The sequence below is a fragment of the Tyto alba genome, unplaced genomic scaffold (genome assembly GCF_018691265.1).
Source record: "Tyto alba isolate M040663 unplaced genomic scaffold, T.alba_DEE_v4.0 Super-Scaffold_2, whole genome shotgun sequence".
Taxonomy (NCBI): domain Eukaryota; kingdom Metazoa; phylum Chordata; class Aves; order Strigiformes; family Tytonidae; genus Tyto; species Tyto alba.
This window is the reverse complement of record NW_024881282.1, coordinates 62,947,042-62,970,279: the sequence shown is the minus strand read 5'-3', so window position 1 is coordinate 62,970,279 and position 23,238 is coordinate 62,947,042. Positions and strand designations below refer to the sequence as shown.

General features: G+C 40.4%; 1 protein-coding gene across 4 annotated transcripts in view; it reads right to left on the bottom strand.

Moving 5' to 3' along the window:
• The window catches only part of MET (MET proto-oncogene, receptor tyrosine kinase), a 92,452-nt gene that overhangs the window by 19,305 nt on the left and 49,909 nt on the right, over positions 1 to 23,238 (bottom strand). For all 4 annotated transcript variants that reach the window (XM_032998783.2, XM_042793124.1, XM_042793123.1 and 1 more), the window contains exons 6-11: positions 19,187 to 19,347; positions 17,901 to 18,003; positions 17,552 to 17,688; positions 14,962 to 15,126; positions 13,995 to 14,094; positions 4,606 to 4,824 (exon numbers count right to left, since the gene is read on the bottom strand). In XM_032998783.2, the coding sequence (XP_032854674.2) occupies positions 4,606 to 4,824; positions 13,995 to 14,094; positions 14,962 to 15,126; positions 17,552 to 17,688; positions 17,901 to 18,003; positions 19,187 to 19,347 (885 nt within the window). The remainder of the gene's footprint in view (positions 1 to 4,605; positions 4,825 to 13,994; positions 14,095 to 14,961; positions 15,127 to 17,551; positions 17,689 to 17,900; positions 18,004 to 19,186; positions 19,348 to 23,238) is intronic.

Sequence of the window (23,238 nt, the reverse complement as noted above, 5' to 3'; positions counted from 1 at the left end):
CCATTTTTAGGATAAATATATTATCCTGGAGAAGGTGGGTGAATGGCCTCTCTTTCTTCTACACCAAATCTTAGAATCTTTCTCCACCAAAACTGATGTGTACCCAAAGGAAAAAAAATCATACTGATGTTTCCTAAGGTGGTCCTTAGCTAGTTATAAGAAGATAGTACTTTGCTTATTATCATTACCATTACATTGCCATTAATATATTATAATTTCAAATATATTCAATATATCTCAATATATAAAGACTTTCAGAACTCTTTCATCAATAGTTTTGTTCTTCTAAGGATCACAAAATTTGCCTGTGATTTCAAGAAAAGGAGGAAACCAACTCCTGTGAGAACTGGGAAACAGTATTTCCTATTTAAAATGTGTATTACCCGCTTCTTGCTGAGTAATCCCCTTGCATGCAAGATGGGGAAGCTCATTACTGGACTGAGTAGCTGTCACAAACCAGTCTGACAGATCAGCTACCTCAAAACTTCAGAGACAGGAATAATTTGGGTGGAAGTCTAGAAGTAGTAGAAGGATCACAAACCAAGGCATGGAAATTTTGAGATTGGTGTCAGAAGAATCTTTGAGGTTCCTAAGCAGAGCAGGTTGACCTGGGAAGAATGAGGAGTTACTGCAGCAGCAGAGATTCCACTTCAGCTTGTTCAGAAATGCCAGGGTTTCCATATTGTGATCTCTTGGACCAGATATTGAGAGAAACATCATTTTCTATGCAATATGGAAGAAGATTGAAAATAGAGTGACCTATAAATAGACAAGAAGAGCTCCTTAAGATTGTCTCATAAAGAATGTGTTGTACTAGCTTAGGAATAGAGTAGGCAATTTAGTAAATCTTGTCTTACTCTGAGTTTTAGGACAGATGTGCCAGAGGACAGCCAAGATCTCAGACGTGATGTGTAACATGAAATGACAATTGTGCTACTTATTTCTCTAGTGGAAGATTTATATTTATAAATATATTTCAGTCACCTAGTGGCCCATTCCTAGGACTCCTCTGGAAGCATGCACAGAATCCCTGCACTGGCTTGGTACACAAGCACAACCCCAGACCAGGCTAGGCCTCTGGGCAGACTGAGGTAAGAAGCTGTTTCTTTCCTATTTATTTGTGGGTTTTTTGTTTGTTTGTTTGTTTGTTTGTTTGTTTTTGTTTGTTTGTTTGTTTGTTTGTTTTTTTTTTTTTTTAATTTTGGTTTTGTGTTGTTTTTTTTTTTGTTGTTGTTGTTTTGTTTTGTTTTTTGTTTTTTTTCCACAGCTAGAACACACTGGGCTGTCATCAAGCCAGCTTGCAGGTCTGGGTCAGTGGCTCCTGCAGGAGGTAGGAAGTAGACCATGTCCTCTTCAGCAGACTTGGGTCTTTGGTTGTCCCCAACAGTGAAACACCGGAACTTCTCCTGCCCTGAGAGCTTCCCGTGTTGGCAGGAGATGGGAGCACTTCTGAAGTTGTGTCTTCATGGTGTTGAAGCACATAAGTGCCTCAGGCCGCTCTGCCATGACCCCTCTGACTGGGGCATCGTGGGCACTGAGAGACTTCAAAGAGACACATACTTGGCAGAGGAAGACAGTGATGATGTGGGACCTTGAGAGGCTCTGCAGTATGGAATACAAAAGGGCTGGCACTGAAAACAAGAAGGGCTGGTATTCATGGCACACAGTGCTTTGACTGTGTTTTCGGTAGAAGGCTTAATGTTTTCTTGTGTGTAACATTTTCTTACAAAAACATCTTATAGTCATCAGGGGAAACCAAACAGAACCTTTCAATTGGTACCCACTGTCATTTGATGAAAGCCAAATATGTCACACTAGATTAGTTTGATTGAAAATTTTGTGATAAAAGCTCCCTCCGCCCCTCTGAAACTAATTAAGAAAAAGATAAAAGAACTTTGGTTTGGTAGAACAGACTGTTCACTGAAGCAAGCTGCCATTTAATTTCATGCTGAGCTTGCTTAATTACTGCACAAAATATGACCATGAGGCATGTAAACTAGTGTGTATGTATTTTTGAATGCGGGTACAGGGCAAGGGAAAACTGTTGCCAATATGGCTTGTAATGATCTTTTGGCTCACGACTATAATATCTGAAAGTCGCCTCACTGTTTTGCTAGAAGCATCCCACTATAACTAATTCTATTTAGAGGAAGACGTTAAATTGGTGCCTGTTCATACTTTGCTCTAGGAGACCAGCTTTCACTAATGTTATTCTCCAGTTGGTTGCCAGCAAATAACCAGGGAATTAGGCTTAGGTAGACATCTGCCTTGTGTGCCAGGACTACAGGTGACATCAATACTACAAAACTGTGACTTTGGTCAGTTGTCAGTGGGACAGTCCTCAGCCAGCCTTTCTCATCTGAATGGCTTCTTCCCAGCAATAAACAGCACTAGAGACTTCTCCTTCAGGGAGAATAAAAGGTTCAAGAGTAAAAGAAAGAAGAGAGTTTAAAAAAAACCCTAAGGGTGGATTTTGCCTGAGTGGCCTGATTGACTTCTATGAGGAGATGAGTGGCTCTGTAGATGAAGGGAGAGCACTGGACAATATTTACCTTGATTTTAGCAAGGTTTGCAACACAGTCTCTCCTAGCAATGAAAACAAATTGGGATGGTACAGACTAGATGGATGGATTATAAGGTAAGTGAAAGATTGGCTGGTCATCAGCTCAAAACTTAGAAGTCTAACAAGGGGCGTTTGTCAGTGGGTGACATTGGGACCAATACTGCTTAAAATCTTCTTTGACAACCTGGACAAAAGGATAGGATGCACTGTCCTTGTGCTTTCAGATGACAACAGATTTAGGAAAATGACTGACCACAAGGTCAGCATTTTCCAAATGAGGCAGCAATGTGCCATTGTAGTGATGAAGGCTCAGCACATACTTTAGCAGCAGCAAAGCCAGTGGACTGAAGGTAATTGCTCTCCTCTGCTCAGCATTGGTGAGGTCACACCTGGAGAACTGTGATGAGTTTTGAACCCCACAGAACAAGAGACATACTGACAAATTGGATGAAGTACAGCAGAGGGCCACTGAGCTAGGAAGGGAGCTGAAGCACACGATGCACAATGCAAGGCTAGTGGAGTTGGGTTTTTTAAAGCTGTAAAATCTCCATTCTTGGAGATTTTAAAACTCATCTAGAGAAGACTATAGGCAACCTGACCTATTTTTAACTTAGCCCTGTTTTGAGCAAGGGGATTAGACTATGAAGACCTCCAGAGGTTCCTTCCAATCTTAGTCTATGATTCTTCTCAAATCAGTCTTCTTTCCAATGGGTTGATACGCATGACCTGGAAAATACTGGAAAACACTGCTGTAACTGCACAGAGGCACTGAGCCATGCAGCAGCTATATATTCCCAAGTCTCCATTGACACGCACACCAGAACTCTTTCTAGCATTTCTCCACAACTGAAACAGAGAATTGCTCTGCATTGAGGAAGGAGTAATTGTACAGCCAAGAGTTCCAAGTAGAAAACCAAACCAAAACACAAAGAAATCAGACCATTTACTCTTTGGAATTTGTCGAAATTCCACTTTGTGACGACTGATCAATATTCAGAGAGTTTGACTGGAACTCAGCATGGCTGACAGAAGCTCTGAAGTAACCCCTTCTGATTTCCTGCAGTGCAGAAGCTGGCCCACTGGACCATCTTGGAGTCAGAGATCTCAGGGCTTCAAGATTTCATGACTGTCATAGGGGAAAAGAGTTTTGGCTTACAGAGGTATGGAGGAGATACACAAAGAGATGACCCCTGCATTAAGACTGATTCTCTTCCATGAAGCACTTTTATAAATCATATTCTGTGTAAATTACAGATATTCTATATAAATTACATGTACATAATAATAAATTTTCATAAATATTCATTGTAAATTAGAAATACCTATATTTATACTGTTTCTATTTGACACTAACTCATAAAAGCACTAGATTTCAAGAAATCAGACTCTCACAAAATGGATTTAAGTTTCTCTGTAGCACTGTAGTAGAGAGCAGCCTGTGCCTGAGAGAGGCCTGAATTCCTACGAGGTGCTTCTCAGTGCCGTGTAGGCTATTCTCAATGCTCTTTTAAGAGGCACTCAGCATCAACTTTGCATTCTTCATGGATCAGTAAATATTTAAGCTACAGTGGTGACTGATCCTCATGAGTGACTCTGTGCACAGGCCAGTTTCCCTCAGTTCTAGAGCCAAAGACACTAGGCCACTTTCTAAAGGCAACTCCACGTCTTTTGTGAGGAATGACACAAAACTACGTGACAGTAAGAGCTGGGTCTCACGCGCAGACCACACACTTCAGGTTCTGGGCTGCTGGCCATGCTTAATCCTGAACTGGTGACCCAGCTCAGCACAGTCAGAAGCTGACACCGTGTGGTTCTACCATGAGGATGAGGAAAGACCCTCTCCCACCCCTCCTGATGCCAACAACCACCCCGGTATGTATCTGTTTTCAGCTCTGCATCTTTTAAGTTGTGACACCGAACACACTGCTCTCTCTGCCCTTGCTTCCATCAGGTTTCCTTTATTTCATTAAAACTTCTGTTCCATGCTATGCTGCTGATGTGCGCTTGCGAATAATTGAAAAACTTATTTCAACATTTCTTACCTTAATTTCCAGAACATTTTGGTTGCCTCTTGAGATGAACACTGGCTTTTCAAAATGCTTAAATACAGGATTATTTACATAATCAAAATCAAAGTACAAAGAGCTGACACCATCAAAAATAAAGAACACTTTGGTTACAAAGGGTGGTTGGAGATTGAAGGCTTTCAGTGAAGGAGTTGTACAGCAGATTATTTCTGAGCTAGAGCGGTGGCTACATGCCTATAAGAAAGAAAGAGGTAACTGCAGTAAGTACGTGCATAGGAAGTCACTGATGAACGTAACTGTTCTTTAACAATACACATATACTGAAAAAATAAACACCAGGGGTCTTGTTCTTCTTTAACCAAAGCAAAATCCTGATCAGTACTGCACAGCGTTTATTCAGAGCTGGGAGAAAAGTATAAAAACTTCATGAGAATGGTGTTTGCACTCTTGTTGAGGAAATGTTCAAGTAAACAAGCTTCCTGGCCTGATTGTTCACAGCACTTTTAAAGTAAATATTTTGCAGATAATTAATGGAAAATGATTTCCAAAGCCAAGGACCATCAGGAGGCTAGCCTGACATACTGAGCAGTCATAATTCACATTACCCAGCCTATGTCAGAGTGACTGCCACATGGATTTCTCTTCCTTTTTTACTACCAAAGCAATAGTAAGGGACCAGAGGAGAAGGTAAGAACAGGGCCAGTGAATCTGACTGAAACTGAGGAAAACACAAGTAAAGCACCATTTACCCACAGCATAGCTAAATTGCTATGTTTCCAGAAAGGTGCTATGGACTCTGTGAGGAAGAGCTTTAAGGCCAAAGTCCCTGTGAGATTCTGGGCCATGAAAGCTTAGCAAAGTGTGTCTTCTTTCTAAAAATACATGTGTAAGGCCCCAGATGTGCGGCATTTGATGCTTAGGTACACAGGTGTCGTGCAAGTCCTTCTTGGGAGTGTTGACTGCAGGGCGCGCTTCACACCGAATCTCAGACCAGCAGGGATGAGATGTTTGCTCCTCACTGCAGTGCAGGAGCTGCCTGACAGCAGGCACGAAGCCACGCTTGCCCCTCATTCTGCTGTTATTCCTCGTGAGGATCTGCTCTGGAGGTGCTTCCTAGGGGAAAGCTGCTGGTGCACCCCACAACTCCAGAAGACCTGACAGAGCATGCTTTGTGCTGTGGGGGTGTGATCCGCTGTGAAATGTCTGGCCAAGGGTGCTTCCCTCTATTCCATACCGCCTCGATGCAGGACTTGCGAGACAGACCAGATGGATCCAGGCCCTTCCTAAAAGGATTGCTGTGTTGCAAGCAAGGACAGAGGGGGTTTGCAGACAGCCTGATCTGAAGCCTGAGTTTAGGCAGTTTGCAGGGATAATACGAATCTTTGCAGATGGGATTCATCCAGACTGCATTCAGACATGTGCGTTGGAGTTACTTGTCTAAACTGCCTTTATAGTCAACAGAGGGAAAGAGGCTCACCTAGAGCAGAATTCATCTGATCCGTTTCAGACAACAGCTTTAATTAGATTAACAGTGCTCTAGAAGGGTCAACTTCTCTCTCTTGACTGTGAAGGTTTCTACGTGACTAATTTGATTATAATGTCAACAGCACATCTACAAGCATCGACGAGAGGCATGGTGGGTGCAGGGCAGCCCCATGCAAACCGCAGAGTGGCTTGTTTGTGATTGTATTGTATGCGCCCTTCTCTGTGCCTCCCTTTCATGCTGCCTACCATGGATATGGTTGAAGGACTTCTGGCACAGAGTTGCTTCAGCTCCACAGAAGTATTTCTCTTCCAACTGTATAAACCTGTAAGTAGTTCCCTGTACAATGTACCCTGACAGCAGACATTGCTCTTTTATTTTATTTTTTTTTTTTAAATATAAATAGAGTGGCTGACATATGCCCCAGTAAGAATGGGGCTTAGCTCCTAGTCATCATAAATCTTACATTTGTTCTACAAGAAATTTCCCTGGAAAATGAACAGTGCTGTTGAATACCTTTGTGCATCTAGAGAAGGCCAAAAAATACTTTTTTTTTTCTGTTTTTTCAAATTAAATTGGTTCTCATTATAAAATGCTGCCTGAAGGAGCCGTGAAATTAGTTTACATTTGTCTCTAATATGCTAAATTAATGCAATGTAATTTTGCTGTTTCAAATCAGTGACATAACTGTTCAAGCTGTATAGTTGTATACTCACATTAGCTTGAAAAGTGGGATTAAATTAGCTATCTACAAATCAGCACTTTTTCTTATCACCACAGCAATTCATGTTTCTGTGCATAGTATTGTGAAATCTTGAATCTGCCGAGGGAAACATTTTCAAGGCTCTGAAACTGAACACTAGAGTTTTAGAGCTCTCCTACAAGGGTTACATGTCTGTGAGCTGTGAGTTCGGCACTCAGTTAAATAACTTGGTGCAGCTCTCAGTGATGCTAATGGGACTTGCGCCCATGTAACTAACAGCCCATTTAGATTCCTAGCACAAATTCAGAAATATCTGTGCATCCCCCATGACAACAAGGTAATCAGTGGGACACAAGACAAGGCAGAATTTCGCTCTGTGTACTTACAGTATTAGACTGATCTTCTTCTTTTGAATACCTTGTTATACACCATTGACTATGTCTCAGGCTTTGTTATATCATATGGATCTAGAAATTAATTTGAATCAGTATGGTAATAATAGGATGCATCATTAGAATAACGGATGTTCAAGCCATACTTTTCCATGATACATGAATATTCGTAAAGATATCTATCATATTGTGTCGATTCTAAAAAGGGATTACTAAAATATATATAATTATAAACCCAAATATGTCCCTGGTAATCATTATATTTTTGATTAATGTAATTTCATTATACTTTTTATCTACTGTAGAGTAGTGATGTCCCTTTAATGAATAGCAGTGGTATTCATAACTTTGTTTGTGGCTATCTATTAGAATCAGATACTTTACTTTATCAGGCTGGTCTCTGAAGAGGAAGCTTTCAGAAAATGATAAAAATCTAATAATACTCTTTGGAAGGGATGCAATGTGACTGATTGGTAAGGTCAAGAAAAATCTTATTTGCAATGCCCTTATTGGTACTTGATTTGACATGACATTTTTACCCTGAAATTGGTTTTAGCAATTGAAGGATATGACGGTTTAGTTTTCAAGAAATATTGGATTGAAGATCTATAAGAAAAAAACCCTAATTCAATCTCTTGCCTTCTCAGTTAAGATACTGCCTATCACCCAGCACCTTTAACTTTTATTTAATTAGGCTTTAAAGCACATTCACTTTAAAAGCTAAGCCTACATTCTTCTTGTGACTATAATTGTGACAATAAGAAAGAAAAGATGTAAAAATTATGGAGCATTTCACAAGCATAAGTAAATACTATACCCCAAAGGGAATAATAAACCATTGCACAATGCATATGACTCATCACTTAAAGGTATGTATTCTTGTTTCATTTGTAAAATATGACCCTTGAGGCAATTAATTCAAACCTGACCTACAGAATCTGAACTTCGGTGCCCAATTCAATTTTTTTTTCATCTGATAGAACAACAGGAAAAGTATGAGGGAGTACCTCTGAGCTCCAGAGGTCTCCCAGAAGTTGACCCAGATAAGAGAGGGGAAGTTGGATATGTGTTACAGAATCTGTAGTAGTCAGGAGGGAGAAAAGGGCCAATTTGTCCTTTCACAAGTAAACTTTTGGAGTTCCGGCAAAGAATGAAAGATGAATGAGGTTAAAGACAGACTGGGAGATTCTCCAACTGTCTCTGTCAAAGGATGATTTCTCAATAGAAAGAGATGAGAATTCAGGTCCAACTTGAGGAAAGCCCATTCAGAAAGCTTTTCTGTGTAGGTGGGAAACTGAGCAGTGACAGTCAAGTAGGTCATTTGAAGATTCTTCAGAGAACTCATTGGCTTTTACTGTCATTTCAGTTAGTGCAATGAATGGCCCTAATTGATTGGTAGCATTTTTATTCTAGTTGTCATCTTTGATGAAGGCATGGGAGATGATACTTCCAGTCTATCAGATCATTGGACCAGAAGGTAGAGCAAAACCTTTCTTGCTCCTGGGTCTAAGAGACAGCTCTTTGCACAACATGACCAATACTGACCGGGAGTTTAAATTCCTCCCTGGTGCTAGCACCACATCCCTGGCACCCCAGTGATTTCACAGTGTGGACTTTTCCCTGACATCTCCCGCTGCACTCTTTCCTTGGCAGCAGATGTGCATGAGATGCAGATTCAGCACAGAAAGAAAGGTCATGGTTCCTCTTCATGAGGGAAGCTCTTTACTGGGCTCCTGTGACAGCTTTATGCTACAGAGTCAACACAGATAGAGGATCCAAACCTAAGTGTCTTCAGATAGGTAGTCAAGAACACACCTTCAGTAATTACATGCTCACCATCCACAGTTTCCAGGGAATTTATTCTATCATTATTTAATAAATCTAAGGTAGACACTCACAGGTGAATTCTAGGCATTTTGATGAGTATTATGAGTAAGGATTGTTCACAGGCTTGTAAACAATGAGAGAACTTTAGGGTATTTTAAAATTCTCCTGTAATACAGCAGGAAATGGCATCTAGAAGGGAGCAATTAAGAAATGCTAACAATCATTCAAGAGACTACTTACTGAAGAAATAATTAAAAGTCTGTGGAAAGAGATGATCCTCCATAGCTACAGGGTCAGTTCTTGAAGGCTACGCATTAAAAGGTGCTTCTCCCTAATTTTACAACCTTGCATAGTTTGGGACATTCGTGGTTAGAAGAGATTAAGCAGTGGGAATATATATCCAAATTAGATAATGGATGGAATATTAAAAATGCTACAGCAAAGGATCCCCAAATGACCAGTTGTTCACGATTGGGGAATCAATGAGAAGTACAGGCTTTCAAAGAGAAAATATTGGCCTCAAGTGCTTCAGAAGCAGAAGAATCATCTAGCACAACTTATAGCAGAGGTTAGAGGACTTTGTAAACAGACTCCTGATCAAATACCACTCCAAACTGTGCAAAGCCTTTTTATAGGCACAATGCAAATTAAAAGAAAGAAATGAGCTGCTCCCCTCCTTGTGCACCTCACACAGAAACTGGATGTGTGAGCAGAAGTCAGAGGGTTTGTCTATCCTTATGCATTATCTAGAGCTGTTGGGAATTTATGCAGCACTGCCTAAATTCGTATTTTTTGTTCCTAGTCAGAACAAATGGTGAAAAGGACTCATGAAATAGAAATTAAAAAGAAACACATTGCAAGTATTGAAACATATGGTTCAATAACTATAACATTTTTTCACTTGTTGAAATACCAAATTCGAAGAAGGCAAAATGTATTATTTTGATAGTTTTAACATAGAATGTAATATAAACACAACTAGTGTGAACACAGTATTGAATAATTTTAAGGAAATTTAAATAAATATTAAATGGAAATTATAAAGCTGAAGAAAGGCATTTTTGCCTTATAGAAGAAAAAGTTTCAGAAATACTGAACTTCAAACATGAAAGCTGAAAAGCTCAACTTATAGAATCATAGAATGGTTTGTGTTGGAGGGAAACCTTAAGGGTCATCTAGTTCCAACCCCCCTGCCATGGGCAGGGCCCCTTCCCCCAGCCCAGGTTGCTCAAAGCCCCGTCCAACCTGGCCTTGAACACTTCCAAAGTCGGGACAGCCACAGCTTCTCTGGGCACCCTGTGCCAGTGCCTCAACACCCTCACAGGGAAAAATTTCTTCCTTCTATCCAATCTGAATCTACCCTGTGTCAGTTTAAAACCATTATCCCTCATCCTATCACTAACCTCCCTGATAAAGAGTCCCTCCCCACCTTTCCTGTAGATCCCCTTTAAGTACTGGAAGGCCGCTATAAGGTCTCACCAGAGCCTTCTCTTCTCCAGGCTGAACAACCTCAACTCTCATCCTGTCCTCATAAGGGAGGTGCTCCAGCCCCCTGATCATCTTCGTGGCCTCCTCTGGACCCATTCAAGCAAGTCTATGCCCTTCTTATATTGGAGGCCCCAGAAACTTAAATGTTTCTTCTACAGGGGGCTGGCATATTGCCGTCAAAAATTTTCAGTCTTGGTGAAACTGCATTTCTTATGGGAGCTGTTTCAGAAAAACTTTTACCAGCTGTACCGCTCACCACTTCCACCAGGATGGAAAGAAACAGACAGAGGAGCAAACGCCCCAGGGCAGGTCAGCTGGCTCTGCTGCTGAGGCTTTGGGATGCAGAGCATCCCCAACAGCTCCTTCTGCTTACAAAAGTGACCCTCCACTCACACTGTGACTCCATCAAGGCTCTAGGCCACATTTAAGCCTGAGGGAGTGAATGGAGGGTCTGGGGACAGATAGCTGACAGGAAAAGTGAGACCTCTTTTAAATTGGGCACCACCAGTTTTAGGCAAATGGGAGAGGGTCTGGGAGGTGGCAGAAAGAATGAGCAGAGCTCTAGGAAACAACACTTATCAGGAGAATTTGGAGTAGTTTGGTTTGTTTCAACTGGAAAAGAGAAAGGCTGACTCATAATGTAGTGCAAATATGTAAAATTAGCAGGAGAGACTGGTAATCTGTTGTTTGTGTCCACTGAGGGTTAAACAAGAAGATAGCTAATTAGCAGCTAGGACTTGGGTTAATTATTAGAAAGAAGTCTTTCCAAACCACCAGGTAAGCAGGTAAAGCAGCTCTCTCCAAAGCTTGTTTAAGCAAGGTTGTGAAATTTCTTTCACAAGGAGCTTTAATAACAGCCTAGACAAACATCTGTCAGGCAGTGGTCTAGGTACATTTGCTCCTGCCACAGGAAAGCAGACCAGGATAGGTCTTTGTGGTCCCTCCCATCTGTACTTTCCTTTGATGCTTTGGGATGTGTTTCAGTGCTGCCTTTAGTTTTCCCAAGAGCCAGAGTTTCTGAATGCTGACAAAAGCAGCTTCTTGGAGGAGGCTGGTGAGAGAAAACTGGAAAGAAAAAGGGCTTAAATAGCAATTAAAAAATAAATGACTCAGTTAGCTCTCCTCTCCCAAACTAAGTAAGAAGAAAGATACATAACCTCAGCCTATAGGGCTTCTCAATCATTTTGGTTTGGATTGTACTGTTGTCTGGCTTCGGTCTCTTCAGGACCACAGCCTGTTTTCTCCTTTATAAATGGGATAGCTGGTCATTGCAGTGCTCTGGATCCCTCCTGGAAATACTTCCTCATCACTGTTTACTTTTGCAATGACTGGATGAAAATTTGTTTTTTTGGCATATGGCTCATTGCATAGGGCCCAGAATCTCCAGCACAGGATGGGGCAGGCTGCAGCCATAGGCATTGTCCATCAGCAATTCCCTCAGTTACACAGTGCAATCTTGTTTTGCCACTTATAAATCTTCCCCTTCTTCCTGAGAACTAATATCCTTCCTTGAGAAATCAGCTCGAGGTAAAGACTAGTGGCAGAACAAATGGTAAATAGAGCTGGCCTGCCACAGAGGCAGGGAAAGCCACCGAGTGCCAGAAGCCTTTAATTTCAATAGAGCAAAATACATTGCTCGGGCAGTGTCAAAGTATAAAACACTCTGGATTATAATCTGTTTGAGGAATGTATAATTCCACCCTTTGTGCAGGGAGAATAAATTTGTGTATAGCTGCTTTTACATTGGGGCAGATTCTTAGAGTTCAGCAGTGGTAGGGGACAGATATCCTTATAGAAAAGGAGGGTCAGACCTGCCTCTTCTGGAGTGTTGTCAAATAACACACACACTGCAATGTATAAAAAGAAAAAGAATAAGGGAGATAATTCTGACTATGTCCATGTCTTTTTTCAATAGCAGGTTAAAAAGCAGGATGACAGCAAACCACTGATTAAAGGAAAGTTTGCTTCCCAGTATTTGGGGGAGAGAGTAAACTCTACAATGTTCCTTTCCTGGAGTTTCCAGTTCCAGTCACTCTCAGACAGTGGATTTAGTTCTTTAAAACTTCAGATCCTTTAAAATCTGTTCAAATTCTGAGGGAGTCCCAAATATTTGACAAGGAAGGTATGCTGAATCAGGGCCCAAAGAGAAGCAATATCACATATTCTCACAGGGGAACAGAGAAAGCAAGTGAATGATCTCTACTTCAAAAGAAAGACCACACAAAGCAAAATCTAAAGAGCTGATTTCAGCAATGATCTTTTCTTTGGAAATCTTTTGTACTTAGAAATAATCATACCCACATTACTCAAAAACTAATAAATTTTGAGTTTGGTTGATTTCACTGAATTGCTTTGCTTTCTGACTCATGGGTAAAGTGCATTTGATAACACTGAACACCATGTTTCATTGCAGGGGCGCTGATTTTCAGATTAAAATCTGAACCCATTAAATTACAAGCCATGATTATATCCAGCTGAAATTCAGGTCCCGACACTCATAATATCATACAAATTAGGATCATGAAGAATATTATGACCTTGAAGCTATAAAAGACTACAAATTTGCAGGCATACTGTTTAAAATGCTTTGAGCAAAGCTAGGTCTAATACTTAGAATTCAATACAGGAAATAGTGTATGATGATCATTAGAAATAAACTGAGAATATGAGAAGTAGCGTAGCATGTCATAGAGAGTGGAGGTCAATTTAGCTTCAGTTAGGCTAAACAGACCTTAGAGGATAAGAAAGTGTTGGAGGTGCACAACAAATGTGTAGGCAAAAGCTTACAGGAAACAGTTCCAGTACAACTAGCCAATAAATGACATCTTTGCCTTATATTTGTCAAATCAGAACATGTTTAGATTTAGACACTGTGTATCATCAACTCAGGTAACAAAAGAAGGCTCAGATCGCTGACTGACCCTCTGTTCATGCAGAGGTAGCCAACTGCAAAAGCCCAAACCTCTCTAAAAACTTAGCTGCTGAGCTCAAATATGTTAGGAAGGATTTACCCCAAGAGGTAAATTGGCAGTCAGAAATTCTTCAAAATAATACTTACTTTGGATTTTACATATTTACTTTTCCTCTTTCTTTGATGATTGTTCCATTTTCCTTTTATACCCACAGTCACCATTTGAATATGTATTTCCTACCTATCACAGTAGCATGTGAAATTGCCACGTAATCTGACATACCTGTATTGCATCGTTCTGTGTTTAGTTGCTGAATTTGCATTGTTAAATGGCAATATAAAAATCTTGTTATCAGATACTGTAAAAGATTTATTTATTTGGAAGAGATTCCTTGGAAACTGTTTTTCTACTCCCAGCTTAATTTCAAATTTGTTGTTGAGTTTTGCCTATGCAGTGGAAACTGTGCAGAAAACACAAAAATGTTGGTGGAAGCCCCAAAGTTTCAAGGCAAAAATCAAAGTATTTTGACTGAAAATTCTGTGCCATTCACCACATGAAGATGACAAGATAACAGATTGTCTTCTCCAAGACTGACTCACCACAGAGAAGTTCATTCCCAGTTTAGGTACAGTAATCACCATCTGAGGAAAGCACACTGAGTTCAAGTTGATTCCCTGAGCTGTGATTGTACTTCCACCACTAGGAAAAATTTAAAAAAAAAAAAAAAAAAAAAAAAAAAAAAGTAAGATAATGATACATCTGCTATGATAATTTTAATTACAAATTATATTTTAGAGTAAATGACAACATAAAGCCAGAATTAGGGATATATGGGATGAATGCAAATACATAGGTCTGAGCAGTGAGATTATTTTTCTGGGAAACAAATTTTACACTTGCTATAACAACTAATCAAATACAAGAAAAGAAAAATAATTTAAAAAACTGTGGTATGCCAGGACATAAAACAAATGTGCACATTTTAAAGGAGGGTGTATACTTGTACTTTGCATTTGCTAATTTACTTATGGCTTTCAGTGGTGCTGAAAAAGGTGTCTTTTTTACTGCTGACATCTTTTTGGCAAATGCAGATGGCTTGGATTAGAGCTACTGAGACCATAAATATGTCACTTAGAAGCACACACATACTACCACACATATATATTCATAATATTTATGTAGCACTGGATTTAGACTATTTTAAAATCCATTTGCTCTCCTGAGTACCGCTGACTTGTCACATTAAATGATTTTCCTCACTAATCAGTGTAATGTCCAGACACAGAACAGGAGACACACTTAGCTGTACAGTAGGTATCTCAGAAGGACATCACAGGTATGCACAGCAGCAGCTAGGAGTTAAATCACATAAAGAAAAGAGGCACCCTCCCCCCTTCTCCTTCACTTCTGAAAGGAAATGATCTACCCTCTGCAACTGCACCATAATAGAAGCAATTGGCATGGCAGATAGAGATAAAAATGCAATTTCTTTTGAAAGATTGCTGCGTAGTGTAGCCATTCTTGCATTTATTATTTTTCTTATTTCTATAAGAAACTTTTACTCACCTAAGAAAAGATTTGGCTGGGTGAATTTTTAAAACAACGGGGTCTTCTCTATATGTGAAATGATCGCTCGCGTCTCGAATAGCTTCGTCGATTCCTACCCTCACACGATATTCCTGGGGAATTCGTTGTGCCGGAGTGTAGCACTCCACAGTGCTCACCGATACGCTGGAAGGACAGAAAAACACTTGCTTGTCAGCACTATAAAACATGTACTCAGTTTAAAACACTGTTCTTTAGTGAGCCCCAACCCCGCTTGTAAAAAATGTCATTGATTCCCACATGGGATGATCATATTGCAACAAACAAGCATGGTGTGAAGTAGAAACAGCAACATCACTGCTAAGGCTCAAGATTCATCTCAATTAGGCTGACTTGCACCTTGCCTGCTAGAAGGTGTTTCCCCAGTGCTGGCACCAGCCATGTCAGCCCCTGTACCCTGCAAAGGAGCTTCCAGCATGGAAAACGACAGCATGCTCTGGGTTTAAGAATTACTTGATCGGCTGTAACATCTTTCTCTTTCCAATCCACAGGATTTACCGTGTGTTAAAAACCTCAAGAAAAGGTGCTGGTGGGGGGATGTAACAGCATGTCAGAGATGTCCTGCCCCGGGGGGTACCTGCTGACTCCAGGTGCTGCTGAGGGGCAGGCAGAGGGCAAGAAGGGAGGAGAAGGTGAAAACTCAGGAAGAACTGGCTGAATTCAGCACAGCAACAGTCTCTGGGGTATTCACCTTTCTCTTGCTCTCTCACGCTTGGCCCTGGAAGTCCTCCTCCTCCATTGAGCTCAGTGGATGAGCAGGCAGTGGAGGGGTGAAGGATCCTGAAGGCTGAAGCACATGAAGTGCTGCCACAGGGACCAGGGTAATGACCGGAGAAGCAAATGTAACTACCAGCTGGTTTCAGTAATTTGGGCCCAACCACACCCAGAAGCCCTCCAGGTGAGGCCATTCTCAAAGGATGTGAGAGATTATCTCCAAATTAGACAAAAGGGGCATTTGCTGTCACTTCTGAAGCTTTCCAGGAAGATGGTGTTCACCATGTGCTGTAGGGATTAGTGATTTGTTCATATGTATCTGGAAGCTTTTTACCATCTTTTAAAGGAAAAAATAAACTTTTGATCTCACTGCCCTCAGAACTAGGGAAAGCTGACAGTTTAGGTAGAGAAATACCTGCCCTGAGAAACTGGCTAAGACATGTGTAGAAGTCTCCAGACAACTTGCCTGGTGAGAAAGAGGGACGCTGGGGATGCTTACTGGATAAACTCCAACTACAGTTCAATACCTAGAGGTGCACCTGACCAAAGCAGATGTCTGCCTCTGAGCTGGCTGTCTTCTCACCCCCACAGTGGATGTCTCAAATGGATCAGATGAAACATGCCCAAAAGGTTTATACATTTGACCATTAGTTGACCAGCTGAGATGATGGCATCAATAGATGCCACCCTAAACTATTAAGTAGCTGCTGAACAGAAGTGCTGAAGATCTCCGTAGTGGTTAAATATCAGAATTGAATACCTAAATCCCTTCCTTGATTTAGTCAGACATAGCTGATTTGATCAAGAGCATAAAATAAATCATTTAGCAGCAAAGAATAAAATTTAGCTCTCCCGACTTTGAGTCTGACATTAACTAATAGGCAATTGCTTCCCCATGTTTTCCACAAGTGTTATGTTTCACCACTACAGCTTTCAATAATCATTAGGAGAGACTAAAAATTTAGAGAATTACTGGACATCCTGTTCCTGGAATGCAGTGGGCCAGATTCTGCCCTTGGCTGCAGAGCTGACAATTCTGGAGGCACCCTGCTGTACCTGAAAACAGGACCAAGGGGATTTGCACCATAGTAGAATGGCTACAAAATTCCGAATGCTTGTCTGCCCATAGCAGAGAATCTGTGCTTGGTATTTAACATTTATATTCAGCTGGGATTGAAGGCATTTCCACACAGAGCATGTCAAAGATTCTTGACTGAACTCCTACTGGATCCAGTACAGAGCCACAAGAAATTCTGGCTTAATCCTCAAAGAAATTTTATATATACCAGGGAAAGTCCCAAAGTGATGCTGCCTCTGGTTTGGAGGCTGTTCACTGATAGTAGCACAGAAATAGCTGTTCCTCTGCATGGGGTACACATTTCTACACTGATCAGCTTTCCACCGAACAAACCAGTAGGAAATGGTAACCTGCACCCACTGGATGCTCACTGGGAGCTGCCGCATGAACAGCAGCTCTTGCTAATACAAGAGAGAGGGCTGAGTGCGTGGGAGTCAGGGTGACAAAAATGATGGGAAATAAGCAGTTTCTAGTCCATTAGAAGCTGATTTGCTACTTCTCTATGCAACCTTTTAATGAGGTTAATAAAGGCATTACAGAATAAGCAAGTCTTGTAGGGAACCATAGTCTCTTCTAGGAACCTTTCAGACATCCTAAACTCAGGATGTAATCCAGAACCAAACGCTTATTGCAGTATCAATTCTCCAATATGTAATAGGAGGAGGAGAGCAATGCATGTTTGTGGGGTATTTTTACTTCAACACATTTTAATAAAGCCATTTCAATATTAAAGGCATCACTTTTTAGTAAGTACATTACCTTTTCAGTGTGCATGGTTTCTCACCAATAAAAATCCTTCTGGATTTTCCACTGTTTAGGTATTTTCCAGCTACAGTTAGCAACGTTCCTCCAGATTTGGGGCCATAGGTGGGAGAGATACTTGTTATTACAGGATCCTGAGGAGGGTAAAAATAAGAACAGTGGATAGTTAAATTATTTTCAAAATGTGAAGAGGAAGAATCTTAAAACATTTATTAGCATTTCCATGAAGTAATAATAAAGCAAACAGAAATACAGAATTACCGTACTGAACTGGACTCATGAGGAGTCTCATTCCAGTAAATACCAAAGATAATTTTAACAATAAAGTTTTAATCATAGTGCTTACCACATACGAAAATGTATTGAATAGTGTTTTGCTATGTCCAACAGAAACACTACTGGATATATTAAAACTTGGATTTTTTGCAGCAGGAACTGTGCATTCCAGCCTTTGGAAAACAAGGAAAAAGATGGGATTAAATACTTTTTCTAGCTTGATTTTTTGTATTAAAATAAAACCACTTCAAACTCATAATAAGGGAGGATCCATACTAAACAAATCATCAACCTATGTGCATCGGGGACATTTCGGGGACATTTCAGAAATAACAGCTAAAAGAACTGTGGTCATCATCTTTAATACCAAATACAAATACTGCGGTGTTTATACTTGGCCAGAGAAAATTATTTTAGAATATCAAATACATTTCAGAAAAAGAACCATGCTAGAGAAAACAAATGCCTCCCATTCAATGGCTGAGTTGTTTCTTGGAATTTTGCTTTAGTGCAAATTTTGGCAGACTACAAGATTAGAAAAAAATGCATCATATACACAAATTTGTTGTATAAATTTAAATATTACCAAAAATTACACTTGAACTTTTGTGGCAGCGTGTGTCCAGGTATCACATTACATTTATACAGTCTCATATAGGAGCTAGTCTCCTTACATCATTTTGTTTGCATTAAGACTGTTCAATACCTCTGGATGGTAACCTTTTTGTTGCTATATACGTGGATAGGGAAGCTGTGCTGCGATTTGCACACTGCTTTGGTAGTAGACAGTCATATGCTTTGAACTGAGAGAGGATATTCATCAAACTTCCTATTTCTTCAGGATAACAAGGAGAATAACCTGTTTTAAACTTAAGCCATTACCCCACTGTCTCAAATATTTATTTATTTCTGAGGAGGAGGAGGAAAGGTGGAGCTGGTCATAAGCCTCTGGATGACGAAATACCTGCGACTTCTTGAATTTCTCTCCAGCAGCTTCACAGGTCAGGAAGACAGAGGTGACATAACTGAGCCCAGCAGGATCCTGGCCAAAGGAACCTGCCCCCTTTTCAAACCTTTGAATAGTTTTGCTCTTGCCAGCTCCCACAGATGTTGAACAGTATTTTGCAGACAAACCAGAAAAAGATGCTGCAGGAGCTACTGGCATTAACTAGATTTATTTGATCTCCATTTTGAGCACTTTTTTCTTGGGGCATTTATCAAACCAAGGGATTGTTTCCTGTTTGAAATTTCGGAATCGGATATGACACTTATAGACTGAATGTTTGTATCATAAAAAAATCCACACCACATAAAGAACATCTGTATAAAAGGAAATTCATATTTTAGGCTTCTTACTTGTTTTTGTTGCTAGATTTTGCTTCCAGTGCACAAATTTGTCCTCCAATATGGACTACTGTATATTTTAAATCAAGTCTATTATTTCTGCTGATTCCAAAGTCCCATCCACATAGTGTCAGTTTTGTCCCGCCTTCTAAGGGAGCACTGCTTGGGAGAATCTGTTAAAAAATATTGTGTTAGTTACATCAGGTTTTCTTGAGCTTCAAATGGAGCTAAAGAATGTGCAAAGGAATAATTTTAGAAAAGCATTTCTTCTGGTAGACTATGTCCTACCATTCATCTTAATTGTTCTTCACCTTTCATTTGTCACATTATGAGCTTTCTCTGACAGTAGCAATAAATAACAAAACCTATACTAGAAAGCTTTGAAGGATAGTGTTTAGGGGCACTGAACAAGCTGTGCATTGTAATGGTCTTTTAAATCCTGCCGTTCTTGTCTTTCACATCTTATTTCTGGTATGTTAAACATACAATGTACTTATTTTGTTAGAAGCTGAATGCTGAACACAAAAGAGCCCCAAAATGACCATTCTTTGTCAGCTTGATGAAAGTCAGGTTCAGAATGAAGTATCTTCAAAGACACCATAATCCGATATTGCGTTGGCTGTGGTAAAGTTAACGTGACTTCTGCTATTCTGTCCTTAAATCTTTTACATTTGGTCACCTCTAATTCCAAGTTAAAAATAAACTACCCCTCAGAAACACAGAGACAATCTACAAAGGAAATGCTTTTTTTTTCTGTATATTGTAAATTGTCCTGTAAAATATAACAATGGTGGGAAAAATGTAGGAACACTATAGAAGTCTTACAAAACTCAGTAAAAGTACTGGTCAGTACTGCCAGTAAAAAAAAAAAAAAGAAAAAAAAATGTTCAGGATTTTACCAATACTGCACAATTTTGCAAACATATCAGTACCACTGCGCAAACAACGGAGAATGAAAGACTGATTTTATACTCGTGGTCATAGTGCCTAAATGTCTTAGACTTAATGCTTCAGTGATAGTAATTTTGCCCCTAAAATGCAATACAGCTGTGCCTTTCAAAGGACTCGACTTAATTTTCAAGCTGAAAGGAAAGTGTTTGAGAGATACTTGGCTATTATTTCATCTGGAAATCCAGTAAGACAGCACATTTCTTTTCAACTCTCTTGTAGCTATACTTCAAGACTCTCATAAATGAACTATTATAGATAGAAAGGCAGCTGAAGAATACTTCAAAAGAATTATACCATATATTCTATACGGGGAAATATACTGCCCCCATTAAAAACCAGACAAAGAGTCTGATCTAAAATGCACTGAAGCCAGTAAGAATCTTTCCTATTTTAATGAGCTTTGAATCAGCTCTCAATAAGTAAAGAAGAGGAAACCTATGCGGGAATAGTACTTTGCACAAATCCCATAAAAAATGCGTGATGCTTACACTCCCTGACACAACACTGCAGCTAAGAGCATGGAGCAGTACCATACCCCATGGAGTCCGTGCTATTCCCAAGTTTAACTTTCCCTTATTTCTTTGGGCTTTTTTCTTCGAAATCTGGATTGACTTCAGATCCTAGTGTTCCACTCTACTTAATATCTCAGCACAGTATCTATTTTTGGAGTAACAAAACCCTAGCAGAAACTGAAATTGCTCTGTGGGGGTACAGGATGTCTCAGTGTTTTGTACAATAATGGACTGACATGTGGCATTTGAAGAGTAATCCATAAATTAGAAAAATAAGGGTGTTAAAATCAGTCTTCACAAAGCCATATAGAATAAACCCCAAAGGCACTTAACTGGCTTTGAGTGATCTTATATGCCAAAAGAGACTTGTGATAGCAGCCTATATGCCTTAATTGAGGGAGAGTAGAAGTATTTACTACATTCTGCCAGCAAATTTAGAAGAACTCTAAATAGAAATCAGAAAATAAACCAAATCTTAAACTTTTGTGTTTAAGTTCTGCAAAAATTCCCCCAGTGTTTTTATGCATATTTTTATTTTTGTTCTGTATGCTCTGTATGATGAAACATCTGAATGTCAAATGTGGTTTCCCAGGCTTGTTCTTGGAAGTGTTGACAGGAATGTAGAGTGAACCTCCTGGACTTTGAACTGAGGTATACGTAGGCATCTTCTGTGTGCCTACATTGCGCAGGTAGTAACAGAAAGTAAGCAAACCCCAAACTAGTTATAAATGCTATGAAATTCAGGATTCAAAAGTTTTCTATAGCAAGGAAACTCCACTGATAATATGGAGCAAGTTCTGCTGCAAGGCCTGCCATTCTGCTTGCTCCTGCTGCTCTCTGGACTTTGGGTTAAGGGAAAGTTAACTTTTCTTTGTCTTTTTGGAAAAATTTAAAGCACTGTGTTTTCCTTTCGTTTATGTTGACAGCCATTATGCTAATACCCACTCATTTACTTTATAGATTGTTAGAAGAAACTATTTATTTATTAAAGTTTCAATAGCCCATTCATTTTAATTAAGAGGCAAGAACATGTACAGGCCACATGTGAAATGTCCAGCAAAACCTTGAACCTAAACTGGCAGCAGAAAGCCTGATGTTCTTCATACATCTGAGACAAAAGCCAGCTAAAATGACTCACTTTAAAAACAACAACAAACCATGTCAGGTTTTTAACCACAACAAAGAATCAAAAGGGAGACCAATTTATTTCTTTTTTTATGCCGTTCACCTTTCAGCATGACCTGAACGCTGCACGCAGATGCCTGCAATTTGTTCCAGCACCAAGCGACCTCCGAGGAGACTCCCTCGAGCCTCCCAGCTCTCCTCTATCACTGCCTGTCCAGGCTGACATAACTCTCCTCGCTGTTGGCGGGGGTGGTGGATGGCAGTGGGGTAGGGTGCTGAGGTGCGGCGTGGGTGCCAGGCTGTGGTGGGGCCGTGTCCCGGTGCCAGCCCCGCTGAACTGTCTGGGGGGGGTGGGACGCCCAGGCAGAGTTGGAGCTGCTCCCCGCCACCCACAGCTTCAAGGAAAAGTGCTCAGAGAAGGGCAGAGAGGCAAAGGGAAAACTCTGGATTTCTTCTCTGCCATCTCTTCTGAGAGAAAAATCTCATCATTTTTTTCCCATTGTGCACCACTGTGTAATAACCCAGGAAAACTTTGTTGAAGACTTAGCTAGATAATGTCCACTGGACCAGACCCTCGGAAAAGCTCTCTGTTACCGTCAGGTTAAAGTGATCGTATGACATATCTCAAGCAATCTGTCCCTCTGAAAGCTGCAAAATATTAGGGGGGAGTTCGGACTGAATTTCAGATACTGTGCAAAGCAGGTCATCCTCTGTTTGTTAGGAACAAAACAAGCTTGTTTCTCATATTTTATGCATATGGGTTTAAAGACAGATCAGAAGATGATGAATAAACTGTTTTATATTTTTTTCAGTAATCGTGTTAAATGTTACGGTCCAGTAGAGCACGAAATCTGTCTTAACAGCTAGCAATCCAAAGGGATTTAAGTACTCAGCTGCATTTTTTCCCTTACAAGCCTTCTAGATGCAACTTCTAACAACATGGGCATGCTGCAATTCGAGATTCACTTTAAGATCCATCAGTGCCACAGATCCATATTCATTACAGGGCTTGACTGGGCTCGTGCTGAGCTGGTAGGGTAGCCACACAGGGCCAGCCCCACGCCTGCTGCCACCTCCCCATGTCCAAGGCACGTTCCCCTGGATGAGCCCTTCCAGCCACTTCGTAGGGACTGCAGAGGTGGCCTCGGGGACGCACCTCTCGGTCTAAGCATCTCTGCATGGGCTCCGGGCACTTGGTTCTTAAAACTGCTGAGTGCACACTCTCATAATTGAAATTAAAGAGGGATGTATGAGCTCAGCAGCTCTGAAAATCAGAAACGAAGCACTTCAGAGCCTTAGAAATCTTTTTGGAGGCATGGTAACATACAGCCACTGCTGGAAAGTTTTGCCAAGAGAAAAAAACACATTAAGGGGTGCTACTTGTGCTTGAGCTCTAGGAAAGACAAAACAAGCTGTGCAGGATAGGTGAGTAGCTTGGGCCTGCAGTGGTATATAAAAAGATATCAAGACTAATTC